The sequence below is a fragment of the Ascidiella aspersa genome, chromosome 3 (assembly GCF_963924565.1).
Source record: "Ascidiella aspersa chromosome 3, kaAscAspe10.2, whole genome shotgun sequence".
NCBI lineage: Eukaryota > Metazoa > Chordata > Ascidiacea > Phlebobranchia > Ascidiidae > Ascidiella > Ascidiella aspersa.
Window position 1 is genome coordinate 27,591,097 of NC_139449.1, and position 19,417 is coordinate 27,610,513.

Here is a 19,417-nt window from a genome sequence, read left to right on the forward strand (position 1 = left end):
ATGTTGAGTAAAGTTTACTACGTTTTCCCTTTCCTACGTGTTTTATCATTTTGACAGCTTGTGTTAACGTCCCCAAAATGCATTTTTGTTTGCATTTGTAACTGATTTCAATCAAACAAATTAACACATTATGAAAAACCATAGAACAGTGTAGCGTGTGCAATATTTTCTTTTATTTTTAGTTATAAAATGGTCATTGTTGTCTCATACAACCTAATAATAACACACAAGCACACTGGTTCGTTTGAAGCGCCTGACCTAAATACAGCAACAGCATTGTTTATACACGGCTTGGCCTGCAGAAAAATACGCACTTACAAGTATAAGTACTATAAGGGTTGTCAGGCTTTTTTTCAAAAAAAATAGTAATGCGTGATATAATACAACATTAAAAAACTACAAGTCATGTACAGATTATAATTGTGCCAATTGAGTTTAAATTACCGTACATAATCGAGACAAATTAATTCGCATAAATTCACATTTTAAATAACAAATTATTTTGAAAGGTTATAAAACGCAAAAAATACCTTTATGTCTTTGCGTTTTTACACAAGGCGACTTGAACATGTACAGTCACAAAAGCAACAAAACAGACGAAATGTAATGGTTAAATGGGTAAGTAACAGGCACAATACTTAGGTACATCACACCTAAGTTTTAATTAAAATGCGGAACTCGAGATTTCAAAGAACCCCCTGTAACGAAATGCTGCATTTCATTTCCACAGATTTGTCCGCAAAATTTCAACCTCTTATACACTAACATAAATAATCTTGGCAAATAACACGCAATTTAAGTTAGCTGAATGTTACTTAAGTATCAAATACAAGCATAGCAATAAGGAAAATGAACTAACGTGCCAAGTCATTTATATACAGTTGTTTTAATCGTTACCATGTTACACGGGGATATACAAAATAATAACCCTGTTTTAGTTGAATATTTAGGATGCCATTTCGGGACACATCAATGTCCGGATCCGTCATTAAACTATAAGACCATTGCTTTTTAAAACCAGCAGGTAGGCACATGCAATTGACCTTTAATTCATATCAAACCACATAAAATAAATTAAATAGTTTACTGAAACAGTTTACAGCTTTTATTTGTCCAAATCAAAATTTAAACGTCAGCAAAAGAGCAAGAGAGCACGGCCCTCCCTAATGAGCTTTGTGCCTCACAACTAGGGATGTCCGATAATTTTTGGATCGGAGCCAATACTCGATGGCAAGTGGAAATGTCGATTCTCGCCCGATACTAGAGTGGTTAATGGTTCACCTAAATTTATATTTTAAACGATGATTAAAAAGTAAACTAAGACGTAAAAAACAGTCGGTAGTAGGTTTAACATTAAAAGTGGACAACCTATAAAACATGCGCCAACAGTACGCTTTGCAAGAGGCGCACTACAAAGGCATGCATACATCATTATTTTCATGTTCTTTGTAATATAGGTCATTTTTTAACTGTCAAACGTTTATATATTAATATTAGTATACTTAAAAGTAAAAAATTATTTTGTAGTTTTGTAAAAAGGTCTTTCTGTACAACTGCTATTTCTGTCCAAATTATCATATATATTTAAATCAAACAATTATATAGGGCATGTATACTACTGTCAATTATGCTTGAAGTTCCCATTTTGGAGAAATAAAAAAAAGGGGTAGAAGTTTGTTTGCCGCATTTCAATCAAAAGTAAAAACATGGCGTATGGGAGGTTGGTCAGTGGCCACCCCAGGTTTAACATAAAACAAAGTAAAGAATTGTGTTATGTTTAAGAACTTCAGACAGTCCGGCAATGGGTAAAAGGACAGTAAGAGAGTAAAGAAGAGCCGACAAAAACCTGTTTGCGATTTTCGAACATCATTCGTGGAACTAAAATAAAAATCACAAACAAATCAGTAAGCAACATTTAGAAAAAGCTGTTTGGACGATAAACGCAATGCCCTCGGTGAGTGCAAAAGTAAAAATACAGTCGACCGTAAAATTTTAGCTAATAACATGTGCTTTTGTGTTCGTGATAAAGCCGGGATACGCAATAGAGTACCTGTAAATAAAAAACAGGTAGAATAAAATAAATGACTCGCGAACAAAGGAAAGAAGAAGGTAAGTCCTACATACGCTGACTTTAGAAAGCAAAGTGCAATGCAGCGCACAATTTGGCTAATACATACTTTTTTACAGACTTTTCTACTTTTTTTAACTATAGTCCCGGACTTAATCCTCCTTTGCATCTTTTCCGTTTTCGGGCGACTCAGTGAGTTGCTGCTGCCACATTTCGGCGTAAATGCCGTCCATGTCAATGAGTTCTTCGTGGCTGTGAACAAACAACGACTATGAAATTCGCGAAGGGTTAGCAAAAAGCGAGCTTTTCTAGATTGTCTTTGTAAATGGCTGTATTTGTCTAATTCTACACAGGGTAATCATGTGACACTTTGTAAAGACCAATTGTATTCAATACTTGACAAGCTTTCGCACAACCGTGCTTCATCAGGTTAAGGTATAAAAAGATTTTTATACTTTGACCTGATAAAGCACGGTTGTGCGAAAGCTTGTATTAAAAAATTGTACAAAACCACATTTAACCTGGTATACTTAGCCACTAAATACTTAACCACCGGATTTTTGTTTTTGTTTTCTATATTTAAACTGACAACTTGGAAAAACTTTTTATCCTACGCACCTGAAAAATTAACGTGGTTAACAACGATCGTCGGATTATTCAAGGCACAATTTACCAAAATTAAACGTGGCCACCATCAAACACCTAACTGCATTAAATTTTAGCAAATTTGGTTAAATCGTAAGGTTTTTAGGGTAAAGGTAATTTAAAAAAGAAAAATGGGAGTTCCTCTTTAAACAAAAAAATCAGTTTGCAACCGTTTTAACAAACCCAAAGTGCAAAATTCAAATCGCAGCGGTTCCAAAACTTTTCTAAAAATTTTGCCTAGTGGACCCGTTACAATTATTTTGATATTTCGCGGCCCTATATAAGTTCAAAGGTCAGTTGACCCATGTTTCTTGTACTACACTAGTGGCTAGTGCAGTCAAAATTATTTCTAGTGCAACATCTTTACAACTAATGCATACGATTCGCTGATAGCAGGTAATACAGCATAATAGATGCTTTAATAAAACACGCTATATTATCTAACAAAAAAGCATAACTAAATACAATAAAGATGACAGGTAATGTTTAATACATAAATGTTGAATGACTTAAAGACTAATTCTCTTTGCGGACCCCCTGAAACTGCTGTACGGACCCCTGTTGGTCCGCAGACACCAGTTTGGGAACCGCTGCTTTAGAGCAAACATAAGTTTGCAACCGTTTCAACAAACTCAAAGAGCAACATTTAAATCGCTATTACATAATTGAAGATTAGACTCTGTCGCATTTACAAGGTTGGTATGAACCCGAACCGTGAAAACTTTTAAATAAGAAGAATTATATAAACAAAAAAATACCTGGAAAACGCAATTAAAATGAGTTTAGAGGCGATTCGAAAGTACCTAAATTGCCACCGAGACAAAATTTGCCAATACTAAATTTGACGACCATCAAAAATTTAATATTTTGAAACGTCAAAGAAAAAACTTGCTGGATTAAATTTGGGCAAAAATTGTTCAAAAATCTTAAGACTTTAAGCATTCCCCAAATTGCCACCACCGACCTGCCGCGCTCGAAGATCTCGCCTTCCTTGATGACAAGAATGCAGTCGGCGTTGACGATGGTTGAGAGGCGGTGAGCGACCACGATCGAGGTGCGACCGGCGCAGACGCGCGACAACGAGGCCTGGATATTCCGCTCAGTGGTGGTGTCCAGCGCCGACGTGGCCTGCCAAAACACAGGGCGAGAGGGTGGTGTAGTGGTGCGCACAGTGTTATAAAGCAATGACTTGAGTCACTGTTCTCAAATGACTTGACTTAAGTGCACTTAGCCCATACAGAAGTAGGTATCATTTTGGACGTTTCGAATAACTCTTTATTCATTTTCAACATTGTTGAAAACATGTTTCAACATGTTGAAAATGAATAAAGAGTTATTCGAAACGTCCAAAATGATACCTACTTCTGTATGGGCTTTGATATTCTTATTACGTCTTACTACAACCTCCAACCATTATGCTCCTAAGTGCACTTAAATCCATGTTTCCAAATGACTTGACCAAACTTTTTTGGGTAAATGGACTTGACTTTTGTTAAGTCTTTTGGAAAGTGACCCGGGTTAAAATAAAGTGTTTCCACTAGGCAATTTTCATGAAATTTGGTTATTTATCCTAATTTTATACAAATAAAACAATTTGCTTGCTATATGTTACTTGTTTATGTTTTAGTTGAGTTTTTGCTCATAATTAGACGAGTTCACGAATTCTAAAAATATAACGCTTTATTTTATGACTTGACTGGGACTTGACATGGGCAACTGGCGACTTAAGTTGGGACTTGACTTGGACTTAAGTTTTTTTAAAGTCAAGTTGGTTGTGCCCGTTCCACACTCGCTTTGCTTAGGCCATATTGCGTTCTATATTGATGACCCGTGCGTGACATTTTAAGTCAGATTACGTCACTTGTGGAGTACTGAGCAAGCTTTCACAGCCATAGTGCTGGATGCAATCCGATGCTGAAAGAGTTTGTTCACCAAAAAAAGGGCAGCAAATAGCCGCTGTCATGACATAGGGGAACAGATATTCTGTTCACACCAGCAGCGTTTCCTTAGGTAACTTTGAGGTCCGCTTTGGTTTGTTAATCTGTGGTATTTAATGGGAATTCTGACAGGAGGATGCTGTATATCAAATAGTGTAGTGTCACACTTTTATTTGTAAATTATTTTACTGAAATTTCAATGCAACTATGACGTGATTCTTAAGCAGTATTAATACTAATTTCTTTAACTGGTATCAAATTAACTGGTGTTGGACACAAAATCGGAACCTCTTGAAACACAAACCAAGCACATTGACGTATAATTCCCACATCTATAGTGTTTGCCATACATTGTCCGACATCAAGCCATTTCACTCTTATTATTATTATTAGAAACTCCGCGGCCGCAGAATTCGATTACCAGGCAATTTTTTCAAGACGAGACGCGGCGGGCCCGAAGCCCGAAGAAAATCCGTGTGAAGAAAACGTGCTTTATAGTGTTTGTTTAGGGCAGACTTGCCAATTAAGGTTCACATACTGGGGTATTTGCAGGCTGTGTGACAAAGTAATCAAACTTTATCGTAAAAAACTGGTAATTTACTCTACAGCGCACACAGCAGAGCGAAATATTCGACGTTAAATACACACAGGAGATTAAGCTAAAGAAAAATTTTAAACATTATTCATGAAATCATGGTAACATGTGCTATTTTAGGTTCAGATAACAGTGACTGTTCGTTGCATAAAATATCTTCGGAGAAAAATGATTTAATTGTCTTTTCCGAGTGATTGGCCAACACCAAACTTAGCAAGACTTCGGCGGGACGTAGTAAATTTCCACTGACAATTTTAATGTAAAAAGGGATGGTTTTACAATAACACCCAATCAGCGACGGACGAGGTGGGACGCAATAGACATACAAAAATACACATCTATTGGGTATACTTTTGTGTTTATTTTCAGCATAAAGGATTAAATGCATCCGCGAAATAATTGTATACATTAAGTTGGCGAAAACTTCAGTTTAGAGTAGTTCTATGCAGGAGTAATTTTCAGTAAGAAAGTGCACAAGAGCACACGCCGCCTTTTGGAAGAGATGATTCATTCAAAGCGCAAATATACCTCAAAGTTAAATAAGATTAGCGCGGAGCTGGAGAATTAGTTCCATTCACGTGTAGTTAAAATAGACCAACAAACGTTGGAAACGGCCACGTGCCAGTTTGTGAAAGAGTTCGCGGGCCGGATGATTTACATTGGCGAGCAGGATCTGCTCAAGGGCCGTAGTTTGTCAACATTTGTTCAAGCCGGGCGTAGTTTTGCGCTTCGCAATAAATAAATTCTAGGTCAGTGATCACAGCTACAGCACACATTAAACAAAGTTTGGACGCAATCACCCTACCTTTACAAGAAAGATGCTTTGTGCTTCTCAAAATCCATGAATAAATGACAACATACAGCGACCACAACTATGTCTAAATACTAAATCCAAAGAGGTTAAGCCGCAACTTTTGGTGCTGCGGGAAATGATTGTGTCCACATAAGAACGATGTTGTAATTCTCTTGAAGCCATAAAAAATGATAAGCGATCACAGCCAAGGTACTATTTAAGGCTCAATACTAAATCAGAGATTTCGCCGCAATTTTTAGGTTAAGTATAAAAAAAATATTCGTACCTCGTCGAGCAGAACGATGCTGGGCGCTTTTAGAAGAGTCCTGGCGATGGCCACCCGCTGCTTTTCTCCGCCGCTCAACTTGAGACCTCGCTCACCCACCATCGTATCGTACTGATCCGGCATCGCTACGATACGGTGGTGGATGTCGGATGAGACGGCCGCCTCCTTCACTTCCTCGTTGGAGGCGCTAACACGCCCGTAGCGGATGTTGTTCCTGCGGGTTAGACGAAGGTTTAAGGTTGGGAATTTTAAACACGGAAGCCCGGGTCTTTTTTTATAATTGGTGCGAAGGTAGAGATTGAGCTTCTCTGGAAGGATTTTTTTTACAATATACACGTACGCGAAACTGGGGTTTTCGGAGCAGAATAAATAGTACTGTTTTAAAAGGCGCAATTTAATCTGTTTTGTAGAGAAATCAAACAATAAAGCAATTATACTTTTGGCTTAATAAAAAAACGGGATTTTTTTTTATTTTTTCGAGAGATCTTTTGTAGCACTGAGACAAAAAAAGTGTCCCTTGTTCTTCCAAAGAGGCCCCATTAAAACATTTAAACGTGCATTTCTTGAAAAGGGGATGATTAATTATTTAGACTCCAGCCATGAGACCGAAATTAAAACAACGGCGACGTCGTAATAAAACACACTTCGGAATAAGACCTAAATGGCCAGAATAAGTCCTATACAACCTTTTACAAAACCCCAAACCACGCCCCTAACTTTATAACGAACTCCCCGAATAGTTTCAACCCAAGCCCAATTTCTAACCATTTCCATAACTCGCCCCTAACACCAAACACGGCACAAACGATCTGGTGCCATAACAGCGGCCCCCTAAACGACACCGTTTAAACTAGAGCGCCTGAACGTCGACGTTTAACGGCCGATGCCAGATAGGTGTCCCCCCGATCGTCCTATACCCTTTACGTACACTTAAAAATGTGATATTCTGTCCATTTCGCCTTATTTCGTTAATGTTAGGACTTATTCCGACAGGTTTGGGTCTTACTCAGACGGTTTTAGATCTCATTCTGTCGTGGTTAATACTGCATAATTGTCTTTACTGTGTTGTTGTCTTTAATCTGAAGTATTTTAGTAGTATTTAGTATTGAGGTTATTCTGATTCATATATGGTTGCTTTGTAGGTCTTATTTTGTGTTCCGATTTTTGATTTATGTTTTCGTTCTATTTAAAATCTTTAGTTTTGTTTTCATGAAAGTATTTCCCGACGTAGAGACGTTTTTGCGCTGATAACACCATAGCGTTTTTTCACTCACATGATGTTGTCGTTGAATAGCACGGTGTCCTGTGGAACGACGCCGATGCACGCGCGAAGCGATTGTTGCGTCACAGTGCTGATGTCGACCCCGTCGAGCGAGATCACTCCGGACTGGATGTCGTAAAAGCGGAAGAGGAGTCGGATGATGGTGCTCTTGCCTGATCCGGACGGACCCACCTAAAGGAGTTAAGGAGGAGGTTGGTTAAGAAGGACGAAGTTTTTTGTTTATGACTAGACAAAGTTTGTGGACGAATCTAGCTAGCATCAGGATTTATTAGGCGTTGACTTTGTTGGTGACTGAGTAATGCTGAAAAAACGAAACTAACTGTAATTGCACAGACACGAACGGTTTATTTATTCATTGGATAAATTTCTTTTGTGGTTGGAAAAGCATATTTAGAGAGGCTTTTTATATGATTATTGAGGTTGTTTCATTTTTGTTTTCTATTTACGATGAACTATCGTTTGCTTTTTTTAGACATGCAAAATCATATATTGTCATGCATTTCAAATTTTAGTCGTTGAACGTGGTTATGCAGCTGATTATTTTTAACTGAAGTAAATTGCAAATTTTATGCTTGAAAATGTGTGAAAATATTTTTTTGCTTGAAATGTAGGTCATTATTAAGTTGTGTTGACATTTACACAATCATTTTCTGTTCCAAACAGAAATCCAACGTAATTTGGGGCAAATAAAGTAAAAAAATACTGTAGTAATCCGCTTTTGTGAAAAAATTGTTTGGGAGAAAAAATGGGTTGACTTCTGTTTAAAAACTAACAAAAGCTTAGACTGGAAATAATTAAGGTTTCCAAGACAAAACGTTTTTTTTGTAAATTAAAAAAGCGATCTAACAACGTAAAGACTTCAACTTACCAAAGCGTAAGTCTGTCCTGGCCCCACGGTGAAGTTGATGTTCTTCAGGATTTGCTTTTCCGGTGTGTAATGGAAACAGACGTCTTTGAATTCCACATTTCCGGCGTCGACCGACAGAACAACGGCCTCGTCTTCGTCCTTTATCTCCTCGCCCTGAATTAGTAAAAAAATACAGATAAACCGAAAGAAGTGGTATGGTTATAAATCAGTGGCACATTTGGTAACTGGAGGTAAAGTGACAAAGTGGAACTTATTTGAATGTACGTAAAAATATTTTTAACGTATCATCGAAGACATCTGGAAGTTTTGTTAAGCTTGTATATTTTATGAAAATACGTAAAAACACACATTCTGTAAATTGGTATGTTTTACGTGCTGCTTTAAGTAAAGCTAACCTGTAATGGCCTCGTCCCTAAACTACTTGTTTTTAAAGGCAAAATAATGAATATTGCTTTACGTATAACAGTATAAATACCAAATTCGGGCAAAGTGGGCGCAAAACAAGATTCGTTTAAAACAGTAACGGGCATCTTTGTCGTTACACAAATCTAGGTACCACGCTACAAGAAGTTTAAAGCGGCGATTAACGTATGGCCAAAAAGATCAGTTAGTGACGTCACGGGTGCTTTCCCACCTCGTCGAAGAGGTCGAACATGTTTTCCATGTCGATGAACGAGGTCTGGATCATACGGTAGTAAGTGCCGAAAAAACCAAGCGGAGTGTAGAGTTGCACGATGTAGGTGCCGAACAGCACAAAGTCGCCGATCTGTAGGCGGCGGAAAAACAGAAGGTTTGTTCGAGAATTTCATTGAATATGATTGGGTGAAATAAAAATGCAAAAAAATGCTGTTGAAACACAGCGGATGGAAGGTCGCGGACCTTTGAGGCAACCTTAGGTGGTGACAGGGGGTAAAATAAAATACGTTTCTAAAAATCCACGATTTATCACTTCTTTCCAAGATGTGTTTTATTATTCTCAAATGAATGTTTTTTTTTGCGGAATGCCTACTTTTCAAAAACACTAGAAAATATATTATAAAAGTATTTGATCTCTTTAGGGCACGAGTTTGTCAACTTTTGAAAATGTGTTTTCATTTAGAATCATTGCGTTTAAAAAATGAAAAACATTCGATAGTTAATCGGCGTATTGAAAAAATCCCCAGACCGGTAAGTAAAAAACACAAACGAAAGTATCTTTTGTTTGAGGGGCGGATAAGTGAAATACGAAGTCACACATACAACAAACACGGTGCGATAAAGCAATCTCACTTCACCTGAAACGTGTGGTCGATTACGTAGCTGGCGCAGAGCAGACTACCGGCCAGAAGACCGATGTTGATGATCACCATCTGCGACATGTTAAGCACCACCAGAGACGAGTTGGTAAGGTACTCGGATTCCTGCGAGCAACGGAAACCAACGTTAAACATTGTATGCGAAAAATAGTGTGATCAAATGAGTGTGGGATGGAATCACCTGGCACGGGTACTGCTGATTGGAAAATGTAATTGATTCATTCTACAATTTCTACCTATATAGGACATTGAGAAAAACAAATAAGGTAAAATGAGCCTTAAACTGAAGATATCACCTACCTTAAACTGAAGATATCACCTGCCGTTTTTTAAACAAAGATTTGAAAACCCAAACCCTTACCAAGCAAAATTCGTAATTTTACGTGAAGTCGGCAACTGAGGCCATGCATTTCAACGAAATTTTGGTGCAAACTAAAACCTATATTTAAGAAAATCGTATGGCACTGTTAGAATCTTTTTTAGAACGTCTTGCCTTCTAGCTACAGTCAAATTTAATACATTCCGTTTACTCGTTGTATGATTAGACCTTATTTGAAGGGTGCAATTTAGCATGTAAAACAATGGCTTAAGTGAGGTTTAGTGGCGGTATTTTGCCAGGAGTGTTGTTACAAGTGTTGCAATTGTAAGTGTAAAGCATTTACCTGATAGTCGGCAATGGCCTCGTCAAAACGCTCCACTTCGTAGTCCTCGGCGTTGTAGTACTTCACCTGGAAAGAATAAATCGACAATTACCGAACAAACCCGGCCTGATCAGCCCAATTTAGAAAACCGTAATGGCCGTCTACGCTTTTTGACATGCCATTTTGCAATTTTTCCTCCCTAGCTTGTTTTTTCTGTGGTCAAATCCAGTGCAGCGTAAATAGTCATTAGGTTTGGGAAATGTAGTCAAAATCGGACGCTTTCCAACTAGCCATAACTGTTAACGGCAAAACTACAAATGAAAGTAATCGTACCCACTGACGTATGTAACGTTGTGCTACTATTAAACTCTTTGGCTATATGATAAACATATTGGACCAACGCATTATTGTCAATTACTGTGCGCAAGCTATAAGACAACGAAAACTTAGCATCTTAACAGCTCTTGTCTGGTCATTGTTGGTATTCTTTACGACCGTCTGCGTTTGTTTGTGTATTATAATTATCACAAGGAAGCCTTTTTAATTTCACATAAACCCCGGCTGTACAGTGCAATTTTATATAAGGCTTCAAGACAATGAAATACTTCTTTTCATATAGGTTTTCAGACTAAAAATTAGTCACTTTTTGGAATATAATGAAAAAACAAAACAGTGTAAGTGCCAAAGTCAACACAATAATAAATAGTTAAAACTTTGCCTTTACAACGATGTTAACTAAACAAATAATTTAAGCTGCTAAAGAAACAAATTAAAACATATATCAGGATTTAAAAAATAATGTCAAAGACTTTCCAAGATACAAATCAATTTAGAAAAGTTGACAAAGATTTTGTGGCAACCCTGCTGTAGCTCCGCCACAAAGCGAAAGCTTCAGTGCCAACAGAATATACAACTCCCGCAATATAGCCTATTCGAAATTAAAGGGGGTGGCCACAAACCGTTTCGAAGTTGAGCAGTGAGTCGATCGCCCTCTGCTTTGCCTTGTTGTCCTTAGTGTTCATCTCGCGTCTGTACTTGGTTCGCCATTCGGTAATGTAAATCGTCGAGGCTGGGAACGAAGTTTGAAGGTTATTAGTTAAAATTCCATCTCGTAATTACGTCTAGGTAAAAAAGCGGAGAATAATTTTGTGCTGATAACTGTTTTTACATAACATGAGGTGGTGGGCCAGCGGTACGATTTTTAAATTAAAACAGGGTGCAACAACCGTAAATACGTTTGGGTCACCGTCGATTTTAGGGTTTTATTATTTAAAACAGGTTTATACCATTAGAAACCAGATAGACCGTACCGCTCTTTTTATTGCATGAGCCCATAGTACCTATTATAATACTGCATTGTGGAATGTAAGCCGTACCAATCATTATACATTAAAACATGTTTAGCTAACTTTTCTTTCGATTAAAACAACAAAAGTTGGCTTAAACTAACAAAAACAACAAAAGACAGGTCGTTGACAAACGAAAATACATTAAAACTCACAGCATAAAGTAAATGTTAATCTTTATTGTATAAAACTAATAGTGATAATCCATTGGGAAAAATGATTGTAAAACGATTTGTGTAAGACGCACTGCGCTTGATTAATAGCCTCGTGTTTGTGGATGGATTTGCCTAATCCAATGTACTTAGTGTGGTTATCTCTTTTATTCTCTTGCAACGCAATAATGTAGCCGACAACTTGGCAATTGTTTTTAACAACATTTTGGCAATTTATAAATGATGGGTAAATCTGTCAACAATGGTAGACAAAACGGGGCTACATTGGTGAACCTTATTTTTTAAATTTAGTGTTAGCTTAAAAATTTGACAAGCACTAATTTGAAAAAGTCCAAAAGCAATCTGTTGATATTAACACTGAGCTTGCAAAACCGCATTTTTATGTAAATGCTTTATGGCCGATTTAATTGTGTGATCGTTCTATGACTTGCGGTCAAAGGTCACTGAGCACATGGTCCCTTGACATTGTAGTTGTCCTTACTGTAGTTGGTGTTACTACCTTGTAGCGGTAGGAGCTCATATTGTTAGTTACTTGTAAATGTTTGGCAATGATTGTGCGGACTGTTTCTGTTTTAATAACATTATTTTGTATTGATTTATTCGAATTAAGGAATCCACTTGTTAAGTCTTTGCGTGTTTTATTAAATTCCTGTACGTGTACACTGATAAAGACTCTCAGATCGGATCGGATCCATTAGCTTCCACAATCAATAACACTAAGCAATAGCTTTCACACAAATGTCACGAACAGTGGTGACAGTCTTATCTTGGCGCGGTTCTGACGTCATAGAATTGATCAAAATGTCGTGTAGCTCACGTTGTTCGGCGTCAAGCCAATCAATTGTTCAAACACCAATCGGGCAAATGTACAAAACGTTCAATCACAGCCGGATAACAGGGGGTGCAAATCGTAGTTAACGCCTATCCTTGTGACAAACTTTACACCCTTCAAAGGAAATGTGTGAACAAAATAAAGCGGTTTTAACACCACAAGGCACGTTTTGACATAACTTTTGGCTCAAACCAACAAATAATAATCTTAATGTATGAGAGAGGTTGCATATGTTCGTTTGGCAACCTTGACGTTCAAACTTTTACACGTACAATAAATAAGGCAGCTGTTACACTTACAGGTGCCTTCTCCAAAATGGGTGACTCAGCCTGTTAAGTTCAAAGTCTAAATACAAGTGTTTTACATGTCGTAAAGCTGTGTTACCAAACCGACCGTGGGTCAATGAGTACTAGGCCATACAAAAAAAGTTTTTTTTTCCATTTTATACATATTTATTTTTATTCTAAACAAAAAAACTTGGGTTCTTTGATTGGGTATTCTAGGGTGTAAGAAGTAAATTTACACAATATACGTTTGTTCGTGAAACCGTAATTTAGTTTGACGACATTTTAACCACAATCAAATCATAAAACAATTAATTTTAAAAAATCTAAAATCAACGCCAATCCCTTTAGCGGGCCGCGTTTTGTTCAAATGGTAAACTATGAACGTTTGTGGGTTACTGTTTGTGCCCCAAAAAACATGAAATTGAAATAGCATTTTACCCAAGTAGAGCACGAGGCAAATGAAGACTATCAGGCCGAACCAGGCGTTGAAGGCCGTTATGAAGTAGATGATGGCGATGATAATGTCGCAGATGGTGGGCAGGATTTGGAAGACGAAGTAGGATAGCAGGTTGTTAATGCTGGTCGTGCCGCGATCAATCGAGCGAAGCACCTCGCCGGTTTTGCGCGAGAGATGCCAGCGCAGCGAGAGGGCGTGCAAATGCGAGAAAAGCTTGGTCTGCGAAGAAAGGTTATTTTACAGGCTTTCGGAGGGAATGGCTCGGGTCAGGTTGCGAAATTAAGTTCGGGGGAGTTGACTGTTCAGCCAAGCGCGGTGAAAATGCCAAATCCTAAAAAGAGATGAGTTTGCTATCGACTGGGCGGTGAAATATATCTAGTTAGGTTAGGAGATGTGCGATACTTCGTTGTTATTCGGATGCTTCATATTTAGACAAAATTTAAGCTGTCCTATACTATAGCAAATTACGTCATAGCTACAGTAAAATAAAATACATTTTTCAAATTAAAATAAGTTTTTTTAGGCTGTTTTGCCGTTGGGAAACTGGTTACATTCCATTGTCGGTTTACTATTACGAGAAAAATACCAAATTTAATTTAGTCGACTAAATATTTATTGAAAAGGTTCGGATAACGTAACCTCCTTTTGTATTGGCTTTGCTATTTCTTTCACGTCTCCTACATCTTTAAACCATAACGCTTCAAGCTAAAGCGGTTGTGCAAGGCGGTAACGTTGAAAGGAAATGAAGAATTAGCCAAAGATACTTGATTTGTAGATCTACTTCTGTATGACCTTTTATTGGCAAATACGTGCTACAGATATGCGAAAAACCGTTGCAAGTCGAATTCAAGTCAATCACACCGCAACACAGCTCGTTATCTCGGTAAAGGCGCCGCACAATATTACTGCTAATTTATGGCTTAACCTATTAAAGCCGCAATCCGCCATGCTCGACTTGTTACCTGGACGTGTCGGTTCGTGTATTGTTGAACGCGAATCCACAGAAACTGCCTGGATCCGTTGAGAAGGCCGCCCGACAAGCCGCTCCCCTGCAGACACTTGAGGCCGACGTAGGCCAGGACCTGGAGCCAAACAACCTTCCAAGGATCGCCGTTGGTCAGCGAATTCACTGTAACGGACGAGAAAATGTAATTTATACGCCTAGCCGTACTACCGTAAAATTTAAATATTTTTGTCTCTCGTTTGAATGGAGCAATGCGATATTTTGAGCTTGGAAGATATATATGTCGATGGTGAACTTGCTTGGGCAAACTTTATGTCAGAATTTGTGTCCAACAAGGGTGTCCAACAAGCGGCACGCAACCTAATAAAAAATGGCACGCAAGCCCTCCCCGAAAAATACTAAAATTGTTATTTAGCCAATTGCCAAAAAAGCTCAATTTGTTATTCAGCCAATTGTCAGAAAATACTAAGGTTGTTATACAGCCAATTTGTTTGTTCAGAATATACCATTGTTTGTTCACAATATAAAAAAATCGGGGCAATCACGACAACCAACAATTACTTTTGATATAGTAACATTATACTTTGTGGAGGCTAGCATTCACATAATATTATTTAGCTTGGTGTGAAGAAAAAAAGGTCAGCTCACCGAGAGACACTTTGATGTAGTGATGCGCATTTCTACTAGACAGTTTTTTTTTTCAAGTTCAAATAAACGTTCTTATATTTGGTAAAACAGCGCTTTTATCATTAAAAAGAATTGGTTCGGTTACGAAACTTTGACACGGGAAGAAGTTATAAAATAAAAATTGGCACGCCGGCATGTTTGAGTTGGACACCCCAGCTCAAAGGGTATGCAGTTTAACCAAACCATGTTTCCACTTTGTGTTGTATTCGTGTTTGTGAGGTCATCTTAATGGTTTGCTTACCGATGTTTTTGTAGTAAATCGGGACATAGGGGTTCACCACTCTGCCTGCAACCAAACAGCCGACACAAAGCACCACCCTGAGCTGGAGAAGGATGTTTCCGGCAGGCCACATATACGGGTATAACAGCTTCAACTGCAAATCACACAACAGATTTGCCGTCAGACTTCAATTTAATGCATAGTTTTACTGTTATAGTAAAATATGGGGCACCAAAATTGTGTTGGTTACTGATCTGTGTTAACAGGCTGCAAGAGTGTTAAAAATATGTTGGTTACTCATCGGTGTTAACAGGGTGCAAGAGTGTTAAAAATATGTTGGTTACTGATCGGTGTTAACAGGCTGCAAGAGTGTTAAAAATATGTTGGTTACTCATCGGTGTTAACACGGTGCAAGAGTGTTAAAAATATGTTGGTTACTGATCGGTGTTAACAGGCTGCAAGAGTGTTAAAAATATGTTGGTTACTGATCTGTGTTAACAGGGTGCAAGAGTGTTAAAAATATGTTGGTTACTGATCGGTGTTAACAGGCTGCAAGAGTGTTAAAAATATGTTGGTTACTGATCTGTGTTAACAGGCTGCAAGAGTGTTAAAAATATGTTGGTTACTCATCGGTGTTAACACGGTGCAAGAGTGTTAAAAATATGTTGGTTACTGATCTGTGTTAACAGGCTGCAAGAGTGTTAAAAATATGTTGGTTACTGATCGGTGTTAACAGGGTGCAAGAGTGTTAAAAATATGTTGGTTACTGCTCTGTGTTAACAGGCTGCAAGAGTTTTAGGTGGACTCACCTTATCCAGCAATCCTGCCCAAGTTGAGTCGGTAGCTCCACGAGCATTTGGACCTCTGGCTTGGTGCTCTGTATGCTATAACAATAAAAAAAATTACACTGTCTTAGTGTTTTACCAACCGGCACATAAGGTCACTGCAATCTGGATTCTTCTGTTGTCATTAAATGATGTTTTATGAATGCACAAAATTGTTTATCAAACTCCGTTTCACATACAAAAACCTTTTTTCAAATCGAAAATAAAAACTTTTAAATAATATTTTTTATATATTTTATAGCTATTTTCATTAAAAGACTAAACAATATGAGAAAGTGTGGAGTCAGGATAAAAAAAACTTGGCAAGACTTAATAAACTTACAGCTCCATTCTCAATGTCCCTGTCCTCATCCATGTTAAGCCAATGAGTGAGTTTGGGGACACCAGGTGACCAAAAACCCACAACAAACAAAGGAACTGCACAAATGAATCGGCTCAGCCAAAGGCCAAACAGAATCTAATGAAAATTAAAATTTTTTTTAAATATTTTTTAATATTTTTTAATATTTATAAAGGAGCCACTAACACAAATACCTAATGTTTTGCAAAAAAAATGTAAATAACCTTTCAGAAAATTTTAAAGGAACATATTTAATAAATACCTCATCTCCTTGACTTTGTCTGACAAACCACCAATGGTGGCTGTCCCAAGACACAATGGACAGTGATTCAATAAAAAGAAAGCAAGACCAGGCCAAAATTGCCATGCTGCTGTGACCCTTCTTAGTTAACAGCATCATTTTTCGCTCAGTGAGCAACAACCAAAGACTGGCAAAAATTGCTATTGTTCTGCAAAAAATAATAATAGCATTGTTAGGTTTAACACTGCTTGCACTATTAATTGGCCAAACTAAGTAGTGCTAATGCATTTCTACAAACACACCAAATTTATGTTTTTTTTATTTTTTAAAAATTCTACAGAGCAGTTTTAAAATAAGGCCGGTCTGTGTTGACAATATTTTTACTAAAAACCAAATACCAATTTACATTTACACCAACAATTAAAATAAATTGGTTGTTATAGATCTAAAATTGGGGTAAAATTTACTTTTAATCAAACTTGTAATCTGTTTTTACACGGTTTGTGGGTTATGTCATATTGTTTACCAAACAGGTTAATCATCAGCTTTATGAGTAAAAATCATGTTTAAAATTTTTCAACAACATTTCCTTCAATAATAAGTTTCAGTTGTTATGCAATTTTAAAAATATACCTGAGGATTAACACTAGGATGTCCGACCCAGATGTTTCTTTATTGATCACTGTCCAATTGAGAATAAACTGCAACAATGGTTCAATCAGCAAGGCTAACATAAAAAAAATCTGCAATTTGTAGCATTTTGACCTTGGCTTGTATTTAGCCTCCACAATCACTCCATTCCTGTTTAAAATATTAATAAATTTTTACTACTGATAAGAATTGGCCACATTTGTTAGATAAACTTTGAAAACATAGCACTATAAAAAATGTACTTTTGTGTGAATTCAATAGATACATTGATAAGCTATAGGGTTTAAATCAATCTGGACATACTTTTTAAGTCGAAACAGCTGAAAGAAAAGACCAAATGCCACCAAACCCAAAACAACATTTGATACTGTGTCAAAAAGACATTTTGAAATTCCATTATCTTGCCAAGCAGGACTGATGGTTTCATTGCAGCCACAGTAAGAGAACTGAGCGCACCCTGTGGGTGACTTTAAAGCAATGGGACTAGATTTTTCCAGTGGAGGATTAGACACATTGCTTGGGAAAAACTCAAGCTTTTCAGTTTCCATGTTCGCCCAGCAGTCACAACCTACTTATGTATTTGGACTACACAAAACATAAGAAATTAAATAGTAGCTGAATTTGTCAAACTGGTGTTACACACATTTACTATAATATTGAACAACAGGGAATAATGATACTGTTAAAATTGAATTATAGTAGTCATCAGCTGTGAGTTGATCTAAAAATATAAAGTAACTTTATGAAAAACAGCAATTTTAGGCTGCTTAAACATTCCCCTCCCCTGAGTTCAAATCCCTAAGATTGAAATCCTTGGATAAACGCGACGAGATGTTTATGAAGCCTTAACATGACATACAAAAACTTGTCTGGAACAAGTACTTAAATTTGGGCAGTGCCATATTAGTAACCACACTTTTTTAGTATCCTCTTGATTCTTGAAAGTATACCACTGGCCGGAAGAACTAAACTGGCGGTTTTAACATAAAACACAACCACCAACGTGCATAGAATATTGTGATTTTATTTATTGGTAATAGTTTTTATTTAACATAAAACACAACCACCAACGTGCATAGAATATTGTGATTTTATTTATTGTTTAATAGTTTTTAATTATCAGTTAACTTATTCTGCCTTACAACAAATTAGTAGGTTGGGTTTACAACTGTGCCTAATACTGCTTTGACTTTGACATTAAGTAAAAGACTTAGACAACCTGCAAAGTCTTCAGACTTTTTTCGTACTACAGACTTAAGTAAAGGGCAACTATTTTCCGCTAGTCACCGTCCTACATTATTGCTGACGCACGTTCTCACTAGAGCAGAACCATAGCAGAACGGAAAAATAAATTTCGACACATTCATAGAGATCTTATTAACTTATTGCCAAGCAGGAGTGATGTCCGATTACATCAGATTTTGATCAGATCGGACTTAAGTCCCGATTCCTAGTGGTAGTAAAGGTACTAGTCAGTGCTGATCGAATTCCAAATTAGTAAAGAAATTTCAGCTATGATTTACGATTCAACGTAGCTATGCTACCTTAAAAAGTAAATTTTCAAAAAATAATAGGTTATTTACTGTGTAACCATAGAGCACTAGTGCTCGCTTGCGGTTGCTGCGAGTAAGTAAGGCGAAAGGGCCGATGGATGCACAAGTCTCTTACGCAGTCGCAAGTCTCTTACGCACAATTTGAGTTTTATAAGGTTCAAATTGCCCAAAACTCGTGTTAAAGGCTTAATAGTCGTGGAAGAATAAAATATATTTACGTAAACAGGCAAGTATTAAAGTTTGGAGAAGATCCGCATGTGTAAATAAAAAAATTGAAAACTAATAGTTAGTTGATATCGGTGAAAATCTGCCGACGAAAATAGAGCATGTTTGAATAGGTTAGGACAGGGTACGTGGTCCAAGATTGACAGCATTGCGGGCCACAAAAAGTTCTACATGCTTGCCAGGAGC

The 19,417-nt window shown here is 37.3% G+C and overlaps 1 protein-coding gene across 1 annotated transcript; it reads right to left on the reverse strand.

Annotated features, from left to right (window-relative positions):
* Positions 1-151: 151 nt before the first annotated feature.
* On the reverse strand, positions 152-18,029 carry LOC146161290 (ATP-binding cassette sub-family B member 6-like). Its single transcript, XM_083386039.1, has 17 exons — positions 17,757-18,029; positions 17,436-17,603; positions 16,824-17,010; positions 16,544-16,678; positions 16,186-16,260; positions 15,398-15,530; positions 14,468-14,634; positions 13,487-13,724; positions 11,370-11,479; positions 10,432-10,497; positions 9,749-9,874; positions 9,109-9,240; positions 8,475-8,627; positions 7,599-7,777; positions 6,325-6,538; positions 3,678-3,841; positions 152-2,320 (listed from the first exon to the last, which is right to left on the reverse strand). The coding sequence occupies exons 1-17, from the start codon at positions 17,999-18,001 to the stop codon at positions 2,221-2,223; spliced, it is 2,592 nt and encodes an 863-aa protein (XP_083242165.1). The 5' UTR covers positions 18,002-18,029; the 3' UTR covers positions 152-2,220.
* Positions 18,030-19,417: the final 1,388 nt, after the last annotated feature.